Below are 16,009 nucleotides of genomic sequence, written 5' to 3' on the forward strand. Positions count from 1 at the left end.
GAAGTAACTGAAATTCCTCATCTCTTGAACCATTCTCATGAAGCTTTTCTGCACCCTGTCTAATGTCTTCACATCTTTGCTAAAGTGTGGTACCCAGAACTGGACAATATAAATATACTAACTGTGCTCCTCTCTGCAGATGTTGCCAGACCTGCTGAGTTTTTCCAGGTATTTTTGTTTTTGCACTGGACAATATACTCCATTTGAAGACAAACCTTACCCAAAAGCAAGGAAGTTTTATTTTGAACTTGTAAGAAGGCACTGGCTCAGTCACTGTTCCTTGACCCTTTCAATGGCTAGGTGCTATATACAGACCTGTACATAGGTCATACTTGCTCATAACTATGTCCCAGGTGCTTTTGCTCTAGGCATGTATATCATTAGCTGTTTTTACACAGCAATTTTCCTGGTCACTTGTTAAAATATACTGCAGAATTAGACTGCCTCAACTCTGTGTCTTGTAAGCCCTCAGATGTGTTGCTCAAGTTCCAGTGACTCAGTATTGGGAACTGTATCACAAACTGGCACCAATGGATATATTTGCCACACTACAGGTTAACCATGAAGCTACAATCAAAGAATATAGCAGGTCATCAGCAGATCAGGAAGAACCTTTACCTCATGAACTTCGACCTGCCGCTGTCCTGAAAATGACCATGGATTATCTAGTGACTAAGATCATGGATCTGGGTGACGGTAATTACCGGGACTGGTATGATTTCGTATGGAACAGAACTCGTGGAGTGAGGAAGGTGAATTAATAATGCCCAATTGTTATTTATAACACCTTTAATGTATCTTTAACATCCGAGCAGAATGGTGAGCAGGGAGGTGGTGACGTAGTGGTAATGTGACTGGACTAATAATCCAAGGACCCAGGCTAATGCTCTGGGACATGGGTTCAAATCCCACCATGGCAGCTGGTGGAATTTGAATTCAATTAATAAATCTGGAAATAGGAAGCTAATCTCAGTAATGGTGATCATGACAACTATCACTGATTATCATTAAAACCCATCTGGTTCACTAATGTCTTTTAGGGAAGGAAATCTGCTATCCTTACTAGTTTGGCCTCCATGTGACTGCAGACCCACATTGGTTGACCCGCACGGGTCCCAGTTATGCCTGTCTCATTATGGGGTATGTGGAACATCCCTTGTTCCAGTCCTACTCAGGTCCCCTCCCACAACTCTTTTTTGGTACATCGACGACTGTTTCAGTGCTGCTTCATGCTCTCATCTGGATCTGGAAAATTTTATCAATTTTGCTTCCAATTTCCACCCCTCACTCACCTTCACATGGTCCATCTCCTACACTTCCCTTCCCTTTCTTGACCCCTCAGTCTCCGTTTCTGGTGATAGACTGTCCACTAATATTCATTACAAGCCCATCGACTCCCACAACTATCTTGACTACAGCTCCTCGCGTCCTGCTTCCCTCAAGGGCTCCATCGCATTCTCTCAGTTCCTTCGCCTCCGTTGCATCTGTCCCAATGATGCCATTTTCCAAAACGGCGCTTCTGACATGTCTTCCTTCTTCTTTAACCGAGGTTTCCCACCCATTGTGGTTGACAGGGCCCTCAACCGTGTCCGACCCATCTCCTGTGCCACTGTCCTCACACCTTCCCCTCTCTCCCAGAACCATGATAGGGTCCCCCCTTGTCCTCACTTTTCACCCTACCTGTCTCCACATTCAAAGGATCATCCTTTGCCATTTCCAGAATGATGCCACCACCAAACACATCTTCCTCTCACTGCCCTGTAGCATTCTGTAGGGACCATTACCTCCGGGACATCCTGGTCCACTCCTCCATCACTCCCAACACCTCATCCCCTTCCTGTGTCACCCTCCCATGCAATCGCAGAAGGTGCAACACCTGCTCCTCTACCTCCTCCTTCATTACCGTGCAAGAGCCCAAACACTCCTTTCAGGTACAGCAGTGCTTCACTTGTACCTCCTTCAATTTGGTCTACTGCATTCGCTGCTCCCAATGCAGTCTCCTCTACTTTGGGGAGACCAAATGCAGCCTGGGTGACCGCTTTGCGCAACACCTTCGGTCTATCCACAGGCATGACCCAGACCTTCCTGTCGCTTGCCATTTCAAAACGCCATCCTGCTCTCATGCCAACATGTCCGTCCTTGGCTTGCTGTTCCAGTGAAGCCCAACGCAAACTGGAGGAACAGCATCTCATCTTCCGATTAGGCACTTTACAGCCTTCTGGACTTAACATTGAGTTCAACAACTTCAGACCATGAACTCTCTCCTCTATCTTCGTCCCTTTTTTAATCCCCTTTTAAAAAATGTATTTTAATTTTTTTTATCCACTAATTTTCATTTTTATTCCTTTTCCCATCCTTTTTCCCCAACCGCCTCATCCTCCACCCCACCCCCAAAAGGGCCATCTGCTACTTGTTCCGTGTTTTTTCACAGTGTGCTGACCCTTGTTCTGCTATTAATACATTCTGCTTTCTTACTTTTATGCCACTATCAGCGCCTCGTTTAGCCTTTACCACTACTATTAACACTCCTTTTGTCTTTTCACTTTGTCAATCTCTCCTTAGCCCCTACCTATCACTGGCCTTCTATCCAGCTTCACCTGCTCCACCCCCTTAAACAGTATAAATTTCATCACATTTCTAATTCTATTTAGCTCTGAAGAAGGGTCATACAGACTCAAAACGTTAACTTTGTTTCTCTCTCCACAGATGCCATCAGTCCTGCTGAATTTTTCCAGAATTTTCAGCTTTTATTTCAGATTTCCAGCATCTGCAGTATTTTGCTTTTATCTTGGTTGACTCTCAACTACCCTCTGAAATGACCTGGCAGGCCACTCAATTCAAGGGCAATTGGGGATGGGCATTAAATACTGGCCTTGCCAGTGATGTTCACATTAGGAAAGTTGTTCACATTAGTGACAGGGAGATGCAGGTGAGGTGGTACTCCTATCCAAACTTACCAGTGCCAAGAGGAGCTACCACAGATCATTGCAACACTGATGCAACTTCTGGTATTTTGGAAATTGAATAATGGATATGTTGGAGTTGAGGCCCTTAAGAACCTTATGACATCCTTGTACATTTAGATGCGAAAGTTGGGTGAGGCATGAGCCAATGAAAAATGATAAAAGCACAAATTGACATGCTTTGCGTTAGCAGCTTCCAATTGACAGTCCAGTCTGACTAAAAATACATGGTGCTTGCAGGTGCACTAATATAGCAGAATCAAAATAGTGTATTTGTAATCCTGTGGCTGTCCGTTTAAGTCCCAGGGCTAGTTATCTGTGAATTAGCCCCAAAAATGACAGATTTGAAGCACTTCGGAATTTGGCTGTTTCAATCCAGTTCCAGTCAGCATTAGTCCATGGCACAATTGTCCCTAGGTCAACGTTAAATTTGTCTTCCAACTCAGAGGACCACAGGGTAACTGCAATGAGAAATGGAAATTGTCAGGTGAGTAATTTTGGAGCCCACTTCTTAGTTGGGGGATGAAGAAAATTGTTGGAACAGGATAGAAGTGTACCCATTGCCCAGCACCTTTTTTTTAAAATTGAGCAGTAAAGTGACAGAATCTATACACAGCATGTGCAATGCTTTATATTTAAAGCAATATCTTGAGGCATGCAGCTAACTAAATTAGTCAGAGTCAGTTTTTAGTCAGTGATGGGGGCAGGGTGAGTTTAAAGAAATGTGAGATCTTGTGCTTTTTTATCACTTTTTCACACCTTGAAGACATCCCAACTGGTGAAGTGCAATTACTGATCTGTATACTATTTGTGATTACAAACAGCAAATTAATGCATTAAGTTACCTGTGATTAATGGTGTTTATTGAGGAATACATTTTGATCAGAGAAGCTTCCTGCTTCTCCTTGGCTGGTAACATGAGATCTTGTACGTTTGCCTCAGTTTAACAGTTCATCCAAAAGACGGCACCTCATACAATGCATCCTTCCTTTTATGCTTTATTTTACAATCCATCTAGATAAGGTGCTCAAGTCTGTTTACAGTGGTAGACCTGCACCTTTTAGCACTGCATCACAGTGTTATGCAGTGACAGACCTGTACTTAGGATGTAGGATCGAAATCCCCTATAACTGGGGAAAGTTATAAAACATAATTTCAAACCCACGGACATGTTTTGACCTCATGATTGGAACTATAAATTTCAAAAAGATAAACTGCAGTCAGCAGTACAAGGCTGGGCAGCAAGGGGTTAATTCGGACTTCAGTGAAAACACAGTGACTCATCAAAAGGCGTTGGACATTGACTAACGTGATCACGAAGTCTGATTACCCAATACAATGGCATAAAGGATATATCATCAATACAATACACTCAAGGAATCATTCAACCACCACAGGTAGTAGTACTGGAATAGGGTCATTCAAATCCTCATTAACAGCACCTGGCTCCAAAGTTACTGTGCCACCTCAAACAGCAGGAGAATTGCTCATACAATGTGAACTGGTAATATTCGTCTGGATACATCTTCCATGGAAACCCCTGCATTGTTTCAACCAGCATGAGCTGATAACATTTGTCTGGACTTTGCATGGAATCAACTAAATGAACATTGGAACAACAGAAATATGTTGTAACAAGTCTGAGTTAAATTATTGTAAAAGAAGAGCTCACCTGAGTATTTGGGTTGCAGTTGGAAGAAGGTTCGAGTTTGGTCACCTTGACTCAGGCCTATAGTCAACACTGGACAGACCAGCTGTCTTGGGGATTGTAAGTTTCAGCCAAATCGTAGTGATATTGGTCTGAGGGTTTTGTGAACGTTTGCAAAAACTTGGCGTTTTTTGCTGGTACCTTGTAATTTGTTTCAGCTATATCTTGGTGATATTGGTCTGAGGGTTTTTTTCTTAAGGTTTCAGGACAGGGCGTGGCGTTTTGCCTGTGTTTTTGTAAGTTTTAACCAAGTCATGGTCACTTTGTGTCGGGTACTGGGAATAGGTTGTTTTACATTTTGGATTTTGTACTGTAGGGTTGTGGGTGATCCACTAAAGCAATTGTGAATTATCAGAAGAAACTTGTCTTTCTGGTCATTCTGTTCAAGCCATACACCTGTGATTCTGGTAGCATGAACTTGAGTGTTGGGAGGGTCTCTGAGGGAAAAGAGGAATCCCTACAAGGAGTACTCTCACGTTAGAACTCTTTATTACAAAATGTCAGACATTACTCCAGTTTCAAGAGCAGAAACTGTGCCTTCCTAAAGACACTGTGTTTTCTTTCCCTTCTGCCAGGATATTACTCAGCAGCATCTATGTAATCAGCTGACAGTGGTGCTCATTGAGAAGTGCACACGATTCCACATCCACTGCAGCCATCATCTCTGCGAGGAGCCAATGTCCTCCTATGATGCCAAGATAAATGATGAAAACCTAACCAAGTGTTTGCAAAGCCTGAAAGAGATGTACCAGGATTTGGCTACCAAGGATACCTACTGTGAGAATGAGGCAGAATTCCGGGGCTACCATGTTCTTCTCAATCTCAATGAGGGAGACATTCTCCGGTGAGTGGGAAATATTTAGCTTGCATTGCACCAGGCTCCCACCTCCTCTCACTCGATGAACCTTGACTTAAATTGAAGTACAAGATAGTTTGAGCCTCGATTTTAGAATGGTGAAGATGTGTATAGGAGGAAGTGGGCTAGTTCACGCCTCACTTGACCTCCTGTATATAAATGTAGAAGGGTGCTATTAGCTTCTTAAGGTTCTAAACTCCAACTTGTCTATTATTTAATTTCCAAAATACCAGGGGCAGAATTTTGCTCTTGGTGGGCCCCACCGGCTCGGCGGCGGACGGGCAGCCGAACCCTGCTGCCGAAACGGGGCCCGCCGCCATTTTGAGTGGGTGGGCCAATTAAGGCCTGCCGGGGAGTGGGGGAGGGAATCCCCAACTGTCAAAGTGCGCTCTTTCGCACGTATTAATGACAGGTTAAAAAACTCTAAAAATAGAAAAATAAAAACATTATTAGCATGTCCCCCTCATGTGACAATGTCACACGAGATGGGACATGTTAATAAGAAGCACTGAAACATGAACATGAAATCTCATCCCGCCAGTGGTTGAGATTTCATGTTTTTTCAGAAGCCCGCTGGGTCTCCTGGCCTGCCCGCCAGCCTTAAGGTTGGATGGGCAAGGTCTTTAATGATCTTAATTATCCTGTCAATGGCCTCAATTGGCCATTGACCGGTCGGCAGGCAGACAGCTGATTCTGCTGTCCGCCCGCCTTCCTAAACATTTAAATGGACTGGGATGACATTGGGGGTTCCTCCCGACGTCATCCCACATCACTTTCCCGTCGGTGAGCGGGCCCCCCCAAATCGCCGACGGGAAAATCCTGGCCCAGACATTTTATCAGTGAGTTGCAGTGATTTGCGGTAACTTCTCTGAGCACTGGGGTGGAGTGTTTGCCAGTTAGGAGGAATGATGGAGGAAAGTTCTTTCATAACCTCAGGCTGTCCCACAATGCTTTACAACGATTCAAGTGTTTTGGAAGTTTAGTCACTGTCTTAGGCAAATGTTTAGCCTTGGTTTAATGTCTCATCCTAGAGACAGTACCTCTGACAATGCAGCACTCCCATGGCACTGTTCGGAAGTGCTCTCGAGCCTTTGGAGGTGGAGTGAAAATCTGATTCAAGTGAGAGTGCTACCAGTGAGTCATGGCTGATACTTAAAGTAGCAAAATTGTAGTTCTCTCCAACACATTTTATTCACATTGTACATAGGCTTGTGCCAGTGCTGGGCAAGGCAGACAGTGCTTAGAGTTTGTAAGGTATTTAACTTGCACGCTTCCATTTGAAAGGTGGCAGATGAGAGGCAACCTTGAAAAGGTATGATATTTGGGATTGATAATGTTCATCTACAGTATGACTTAAAGTTTAATCATGTTGAGGGATGTAAATGCAAAGTGGTGTCAGGGCTGATGGACTGGTGTCTGGAATATACCTCCATAAAAATCCTAGGTATTACTTGGTAAGGTCGTTGAAGAGATCACTGATTGCTGTGGCTAGGGCGGGGAGTAGGAGGGTGAAATCATGAGTCTATTGGAAGAACGATCTAGATTTGGCAGAGGGCCTCCTACATTGTGTTTTCTCTTCATGATCTTTGAGATATTGTGCATTTTCTACTCAATCTGCAGCTCAGTGAATGGGTTATGAAGTTACTGCATCAATTTAACATTTTCAGTCATTTGGGCCATTATTTCACATAACCTATATCATAAAATCATAGAACACTGAAGAAAGCCATTTGGCCCATCATACTGGTTCTTTGAAAGAGCTATTCAATTAGTCCCCACTCCCACGCTTTTTCCCTATAGCCCTGCAAATTTTTCCTATCCAATTCCTTTCTGGAAGATACTATTGAATCTGCTTCCGCCACCCTTTTGAGTGTTTTTAAATAGCAAAAAAAAACTCATGTGTTCTTTAGTTACTGACATTCCTACCAAGGGAAATGGAACAGGTAGAGAGACTATCAAAAGCCTCAGTTTTGAAAACCTCTATCAAATCTCTCCTTAATTTATTCTGCTCTAAGGAAAACAGCCCCAACCCTTACTAATCTCTCCATATAACTGAATACTCTCATCCTTGGTAATATTTTGATAAATCTCCTTTGCCCTATCTCCGAGGCCTTGACATCCTTCCTAAAGCATGATGCCCAGAATTGAACACAATCTAGCTGAGGGCTAAACCAGTGTTTTATAAAGATGCTGCTGCTTGAAAGCCAAGAATCCCCTATACCTTTTTACAACAATAAAAACTACAATTTAGATCTATAAAGCACCTTTAACACTGCAAAACATCCCAGGGCACTTAATAGAATTGTTATTAATCAGAATTTGACACCAAGCAAAATAAGGAGATGAGGAAAGGCGACAAAAAGGCTGGTCAAAGAGGTAGGTTTTTAGGAGATCTTAAAGGAGAAGAAACATAGAAACGAAGAAAATAGAACATAGGAGTAGGCCATTCGGCCCTTCGAGCCTGCTCCGCCATTCATTATGATTATGACTGATCATCCAACTCAATAGCCTGCTCCCGCTTTCTCCCCATATCCTTTGATCCCTTTTGCCCCAAGAGCTATATATAACTCCTTCTTGAAAACATACAATGTTTTGGCCTCAACTACTTTCTGTGGTAGCGAATTCCACAGGCTGACCACTCTCTGGGTGAAGAAATTTCTCCTCATCTCAGTCCTAAATGGTCTACCCTGTATCCTCAGACTGTGACCCCTAGTTTTGGACTCCCCCACCATTGGGAACATCCTTCCTGCATCTACCCTATCTAGCCCTGTTAGAATTTTATAGGTTTCTATGAGATCCCCCCTCATTCTTCTGAACTCCGGCGAATATAATCCTAATCGACTCAATCTCTCCTCATATGTCAATCCCGCCATCCCAGGAATCAGTCGGGTAAACCTTTGCTGCATTCCCTCTATAGCAAGAATATCTTTCTTCAGATAAGAGGAAGGTGCAAAGGTGTAAAAAGAGATTCCAGAGCTTGGGGCTGAATCAACTGAAAGCATGGCTGTTCATAGTAACAAAAATTTGGAATATGCAAAGTGCCAGAATGGGAGGAGTTTGGAGATCTCAAAGCCTTATTGAGCTGCAGGAGGCTGGATGGGTTGGTGAGCTTGGCGATGAAGGGTGAACTGGATTTGGCGCAGACTAAGATGAAGGCAGCAGAGCCTTGGATGAGTTTGGGTTTACGAAGGTGGGAGACCAGCCATGAAAACATTGAAATAGTCAAGTCTAAAGGTCACAACCATGGATGAACATTTCAGTAGCAGGTGAGCTGAGGCATGGTCAGAGCGGGTGGGGTTAGAGGTGGAAGTGGGCAGTCTTGTTGATAAAGTAGACCTGTGGTCAGATGCTCATCTCTGTCACATGACAACAGCTTTGTTAACTTGTCCCGCCACCTTCAAAGAATTATGTATATGAACCCCAGATCTCTGTTCCTGTACCATAAAATGCAGGGATGATTCTTCGGCAACCATTCTCATTTTGAGAAGAAAAATAAGCACTGTATTGGGGAAAAATAGACATGTAGTGTTATTGGCAGCAGCCTCCTGCACTGAGCTCTGCTGGCTCAGTGTACTTGTGTTTTTAAAATTGATGATTTACTGTTTTCACACTCTGTACTTTTACAGGGAAGTTCAGCAATTCCGTCCAACGGTCCGGAACTCCCCAGAGGTGAAGTTGGCAGTCCAGGCCTTCGCTGCTCTAAACAACAACAACTTTGTGAGGTTTTTCAAGCTGGTCAGGGCAGCCTCATATCTTAATGCTTGCATATTGCATCGTTACTTCAAACAGGTACAGCCAACCCCTTGACAAGCTGAGAAATGTATTAACTTATGAATCACACTATCTTCTTTGTGAAAGCAGGGAATTGAGTAATTTTGTATGAGTCACTAGCCTTGTGGCTGGCCATGATTGTGTGGACCTCTCTTTGCTTATTTAATTTTAGTATAAAATTTGGGGCAAAACTCTGATTTTACCCACTCCAGCACCACCGTTATTCTACCTTCCAATTTAGTTCTCTCCACATTTGTTCCCCTCTTCTGAAGGTGCTGACTTATATTTGGGTTCCACAGGTGTCAGCATGTCTCTGATACTGCTGTCATTTGTTTATTTGAGAGTGTAAATGATTATTGCCATGTTTGAGCCTGCTCCTGTCCTCACCTATCATCGACAGGCTCTCCAGCTGGATAATGATCAGAGAGGAACTCTGATTTTCCCTGTCTCTAATCAAAAGGAGCCCAAAGGACAACCGATGTGCCCAATCACTGTTCTTGTCACAGATTTTCCTGTCATCTTTTCCAGTCCCCCTGAACTGCATGATTCAGGAACTGAATTGCTTAAACAGCTGAACATCAGGGAAGCTAGAATGAATACCTTTCTGAATGTTCTGTTGTCTTTTGGTGAAAGTTGACCATTTATTTGGAAAATTGAACTCGTCCCACTAGTTCTGCAATAACTTTTGAAGCTTTTTTTGCAAGTCGCCTTGTTATTAAAGTGATAATATTTTTCTTTCTGCTTTCTGCAGTAACGACTCCAGCCTCTGCATGGTGAACTGCCTGTTGCACACAGTGCTGTGATTCACTGCAGCAAAATGCCATTACATGTTTTCTGTTCTGTTCTTGATTTTTCAACCAGAACTGATTGGTTAGGATTCTGTTTGTTCAGAATTTGACACCTAAATTCTAGTCCAGAATGATGGGCTAAAACTGCTGTCCCTCCCTTGCTGTCTGTGAGGGTCAGTCAGGCAGCCATGACATGTTTTCTAACTAGTATCAATCCATTCATAAAACTGCCCCTTTGGGACTCAAATGTAAATCGGAGTGATAAGGATGGCTGGAGTTGAAATAGAAAAATTCATTTTTTACACAGGAGGTGGCATTCTCTCTCTAAAAACATACTCTTCAGATACAGTAAATTGAACCTTAAGATCCGCTTTGTACAATAATTGAATGTGAAACGGTTTTGCTTTGCACACACCCTAGATTTAAGTAACATTATACAAATGTCGTGGCCCAAACTGACTTGAATCTCTTTCTGCTTCATTCCACTTTCAAGTTGAATCCTGACACACGATTGAGGCGGCATTTACTTTCCACCTACAGTGTTGCACTACAGTTGTAGTGGGTTGTTGTTTTCATTGTCCATTGTTTTGTGGTATCTTTGGGTGTGCTTGATGCTAATACTGGGTGCCAAGGGTGGAAAAGCATTTTGGTCCTCAAAAGTTGATACCTTTTCTTGAGCTTGGCCTTGCATAGATCAAGGTGAATGTAGAATCATTGTTTCAAAACTGAGATTGTTAGCTGTGTTAGGCAAGGCTGTCAAAGATTTCAGAACAAAGGCTGGAAAGTGGAGTTCAGATCCTGAGCAACCGTTATCTAATTGAATGGCTGAACAGACTTGAGATTTTTTTTAAAAATTCAATCACGGGATGTGGGTTTCGCTGTCTGGGCCAGCATTTATTGCCCATCCCTTGTTGCCCTTGAGAAGGTGGTGGTAAACTGCCTTCTTGAACCGCTTCAACCCATGCGGTGTAGGTACCCACAGTGCTGTTTGGAAGCGAGTTCCAGGATTTTGACTCAGCGACAGTGAAGGAACGGCGATATATTTCCAAGTCAGGATGGTGAGTGAGTTGGAGGGGAACTTCCAGGTAGGGGCATTCCCATCCATCTGCTCCCTTGTCCTTCTAGGTGGCAGTGGTCGTGGGTTTGGAAGGTGCTGTCTAAGGAGTCTTGGTGAATTCCTGCAGTGCATCTTGTAGATGTGTGTCGGTGGTGGAGGGAGTGAATTGTTTGTGGATGTGGTGCCAATCAAGCGGACTGCTTTGTTCTGGATGGTGTCCAGCTTCTTCAGTGTTGTAGGAGCTGCACTCATCCGGGCAAGTGGGGAGTATTCCATTACATTCCTGACTTGTGCCTTGTAGATGGTGGACAGGCTTTGGGGAGTCAGGAGGTGAGTTACTCGTTGCACAATTCCTAGCCTCTGACCTGCTCTTGTGGCCACAGTATTTATATGGCTAGTCCAGTTCAGTTTCTGGTCAGTGGTAACCCCCCCCAGGATGTTGATAGTGGGGGATTCAATGATGGTAATGCCATTGAACATCAAGGGGCAATGGTTGGATTCTCTGTTGTTGGAGATGGTCATTGCCTGACACTTGTGTGGCGTGAATGTTACTTGCCACTTGTCAGCCCAGGCCAGTTGTCCAGGTCTTGCTGCATTTGGACATGGACTGCTTCAGTATTTGAGGAGTCACGAATGGTGCTGAACATTGTGCAATCATCAGCGAATATCCCCACTTCTGCCCTTATGATGGAAGGAAGGTCATTGATGAAGCAGCTGAAGATGGTTGGGCCTAGGACAATACCCTGAGGAACTCCTGCACTGATGTCCTGGAGAGAGATGACTGACCTTCAACAACTACAACCGCCTTCCTTTGTCATAATCATAGAGGTCTACAGCACAGAAAAAGGCCCTTCAACCCATCGAGTCTGCGCCAGTCAAACAAGTACCTAACGATTGTAATCCCATTTTCCAGCACTAGGCCCATAGCCTTGTATGCCATGGCATCGCAAGTGCACATCTAAATACTTCTTAAATGTTATGAGGTAGGTAATGTGCTAGGTATGACTCCAACCAGTGGAGAGTTTTCCCCCGATTCCCATTGACTCCAGTTTTGCTAGGGCTTCTTGATGCCACACTCCTGTTCCTACATTCCAATGAACATGTAGCATGAGGACAGTATATCTTAGGGCCCAGTACAACTTGTTGGCTAATTTTTGACAAACCAGTAGGTCCTATCCTCTCTAACCTCCAGCTCTGTATTATTGAACTCTCTGAATCAGGCAGGTGAAAGCTACTAGGAGAGCATTGTCTCAGATGTTGGTTTGTTTCAGGTACGCCGTGAGGCTTTGAAGACTTTGAATTTTGCTTTCACGGTGAGTTCTCAGCGATCCACAATGTTCCCAGTGGACACTCTTGTTAGAATGTTGCTGTTTAAAGACTGTGAAGAGGCAGAAGAATTTGCCAGGCACTACGGTCTGAGTTTGAGTGATGGGTAAGTGTCAAAAAGAGCTTGGGTGTTTAAAATGTGCTTATAACCATCTTCCTTACATGCATCTCTTCTTGAGACAAATTTTGTAACTACAACACGTGAAACACCTGTCACTTTGTTGCTTCCCACACTTGCCTTAATTGATTATGCTGTGTTGGCTGCTAAAAGTGTGATCTCCTTTATGTTTGGTAAGTCATACAGAGATTGGATAACTGCTGAATCGTCAAAATGAACCTTGATTTCCCTAAGGCCCATCACTTGAGCTTCATCCAGCCCTTCCATCCTTGACATCCAACATTGCTCTAGCTAACCGACCGACTCCCACAGCTACCTCGACTACAGCTCCTCACACCCCGCTTCCTGTAAGGACTCCATCCCATTCTCTCAGTTCCTTCGCCTCCGTCGCATCTGTTCTGATGATGCCACTTTCCAAAACAGTTCCTCTGATATGTCTTCCTTCTTCCTTCACCGAGGTTTTCTACCCACGGTGGTTGACAGGGCCCTCAACCGTGTCCGGCCCATCTCCCGCGCATCCGCCCTCTCACTTGGACAATTATTTTCCAAGGAATATTTTCTTTCTTTCTACCAAAATGTATTACTGTACATTTATCTATGTTGAAATAGTGAACAACAGTGGTCCCAGCACTGATCCTATGGAGCACCATTCCTCACCTTTTGTCAGTCTGAGGTCAATAAGTTTGCTCCAGCATGACCTTTCATTTTGGAATCTGCGCTGATAACTTGGTTATATTTTCAGTTTTTGGATGTTTTTCTATTACATCTTTGAATAAGAGTTCCATTTTTCCCCCTATCACCAGTGTTAAGCACTTTGTTTTATAGTTTCCTGGGCTGCTATGCCTCCCGTTTTATATACAGAAATCGCATTAGCTGTCCTCCAGTCCTCCGGCAGTATTCTCTTCTGATATTTTTAAATATATGTGAATTTAGCGCATGCATCCCGTAGTGTCCTCTCCATATCTTGATTTTTCTTTTGTTATTTGTGCTCGTGGAATACTTTTACTCTTTCTTTCTATATTCCTTGATCATTCAATTTTGTAGTTTCTCTTTGTCATCTTACTGCTTTTTTGACTTCTTAGTTTTTTTAAATTTCCCTTTGTGATTTTTCTCCTTTGTTTTGTTCTTAATGTATGCCTTTTCTTCAGTTACAATTATGCCCTTATTTATTTGTTCACCTACGGTGGTATCATTACTTGCTTTTTAGTGGGATTATTTCTCCTTGACTCTTTTTAAGCACTCTTTAAATGTTTTACATTGCTGTTCTAATTCTTCATCAATGAATTTTTCCCTCATTCCATTCTTATCCACTTAAAATCAACTTTTTTCCAACTTACTCCCGTTTCTTCATCCCTGCACCATGCTGTAGGATGATCATTTATAATTAAATAAGGAGGTTCAGTTTCATTCCAAGAACAAAAGAGACGGTGGATAATGAGCGATCTGCCCTGTATAATTGATATGAAATTTAATATGTTTCAGGTATGTTGAATTGAACCGATTGACATTAACCGATCCAGATTATCCACTGTTGCCCAAGAAGTCCCTGTTTATTGATCAGAAACGCATTGCGCTGATTGGGGAGGTAGTGAATGGAGGGCCGCTTCCACCATTTACACCATATATCCCTGTTTTGAGCTTTGACAGTCAAGGGCGATACGTTGGAGAGAGCCGTGAGCCAAATAGTGGCAGTCAGAAACCAACCCTGAGTGTAGAAGGTGTGTATAAACCTGTTTAGGGAAGTTGTCATATTATTTCTTTTGGGTACATGAGATTAATTTCCTCTGATCAAGGAAAGACCTTTTGAAGATAATTGAAGTGTTAAAACCCAAGGTCTTTATACCAAGGAGTTGACTGTTCTTGACCATGTTTTAAAAATATAACATTCACCCAATTCGAGCTAATTGGAAAAAGAGCAGTGGAGAGCTCACACTGAAATGTCCAAATCCTTGTTTGTTGATTTTGATCTTCTCATGAGAGCTATTTGAAAAATTTCATCACAAATTGTCTCCAAAAACTTTTCTTTGGAAATCATGGAGTAGAAAGTTTCGCTGCTGCCAGTGTTCTCGAGATAGAATTTTGTGCTTGTCAAGGATATCCGCGATGGGGAATTCCAGCACCCAGTCTTGCTGTCAAACGCTTCCAGTTGCAGCTCTGGTTATGTATATACTATAACCTCATGTACTCTATGTAACAACGTGTCTGCAGATCAACCTCAGATTTTTCTATTTCCTATACCAGCCATCCTGTGATCTTTGTCTTTCAGATGAGATGGTAAATTGAGGTCCCATTTGCCCTCTCAGGTGGATGTAAGAGATCCCATGACACTTTTAAAGAAAGAACAGGGGAGTTATTCCCAGTAATCTGGTCAATATTTATTTCTCAACCAAGATCGCTGAAAGCAGATGATCTGATGGTTTTCACATTTCTGTTTGTGGGGGTTTGCGGTGTGCAAATTGGTTGCTGCGACTGTGGCCGCACTTCAAAAATATCTTCTTGACTAAAAGGCTTTGGGATGTCCTGCATTTGTGAAGATATTTTTTCCTTTCATTTTTTCCTTTCTCCTTTTCTCTTTTCTCTCTCCCCCTCCTCTTGTCTTTTTCTCTCTGCTGTCTTTCTCTTTTCTGTCTTCCTCTCTCTTTGCTTTCTCTCTTCCTCCTAGTTCACCTTGGTTTTTGTGCTTATGTCTGCTTGAAACTGAATTGAGATTTCTAAACTTTCATGCAGCTCTCTAGCAGCCAAAAGATTTTCATTTCTTCAATTTGGGCTGAACCCAATGCCCCAGAGCTAAAGAAAAATCATTTAAGCTATTGAACCCTTTGCTTGTTTGGTTGGAAATATAAGATAACCCACTGTTAAGCAACATTGTGTGCATTTTGTTTTGACTTTAGGTGGTCAAGATGCAGCAAGAAAAGTTGAAACTCATCCCGTTACATCCTGTACCGGTAAGTCATGAGTTTCTGTAGATTAATTATGTACAGCAGTATTACTGATAAAGGAATATCATGCCCTTGTAATATTTTGGTGTGAAAGTTTTGTGTTATGAAGCTGAGGGATGCAGTACTTTGTGCCAATCCTAATGCATAATGAAGCCCTTTCTATATTGTCAAATTACGTGCCTCAACTCCAATCTCTGATACATGTTACCCACTGTACCAGTGTGGCATTTTCCATACCAGCTAACCTGTGGTTTCTTTTGCCCTTCTGTCAGGCAGGCACTTCACCTAACTGGCCTGGATCTGTACCCAGGACTCTGAGATGAAAAGGCCTATGTCTAATCCACTGCACCATTTGGTGCCTGAAACATTGTTGTTTTGATTTGATATTTTAAGGCGCAAGTGATTTGGTGCTGCTGTGTTCCCAGCTAGCCTCCACTTGGTTGTAAGCATCTTATTACCCAGATAAAATTAATTTGTGTATGG

General features: G+C 42.9%; 1 protein-coding gene across 2 annotated transcripts in view; it reads left to right on the forward strand.

Annotated features, from left to right (window-relative positions):
- Positions 1 to 16,009, forward strand: part of mcm3ap (minichromosome maintenance complex component 3 associated protein) — an 84,123-nt gene that overhangs the window by 26,507 nt on the left and 41,607 nt on the right. For both annotated transcript variants that reach the window (XR_013577931.1, XM_078551641.1), the window contains exons 7-12: positions 555 to 752; positions 5,247 to 5,515; positions 9,154 to 9,316; positions 12,415 to 12,575; positions 14,070 to 14,305; positions 15,479 to 15,532. Coding sequence is in view for 1 of the 2 variants with exons in the window: in XM_078551641.1 (XP_078407767.1) it covers positions 555 to 752; positions 5,247 to 5,515; positions 9,154 to 9,316; positions 12,415 to 12,575; positions 14,070 to 14,305; positions 15,479 to 15,532 (1,081 nt within the window). In the remaining variant the exon portion in view is untranslated. The remainder of the gene's footprint in view (positions 1 to 554; positions 753 to 5,246; positions 5,516 to 9,153; positions 9,317 to 12,414; positions 12,576 to 14,069; positions 14,306 to 15,478; positions 15,533 to 16,009) is intronic.

This window comes from Cetorhinus maximus, chromosome 11 (genome assembly GCF_964194155.1).
Source record: "Cetorhinus maximus chromosome 11, sCetMax3.hap1.1, whole genome shotgun sequence".
Lineage (NCBI taxonomy): Eukaryota > Metazoa > Chordata > Chondrichthyes > Lamniformes > Cetorhinidae > Cetorhinus > Cetorhinus maximus.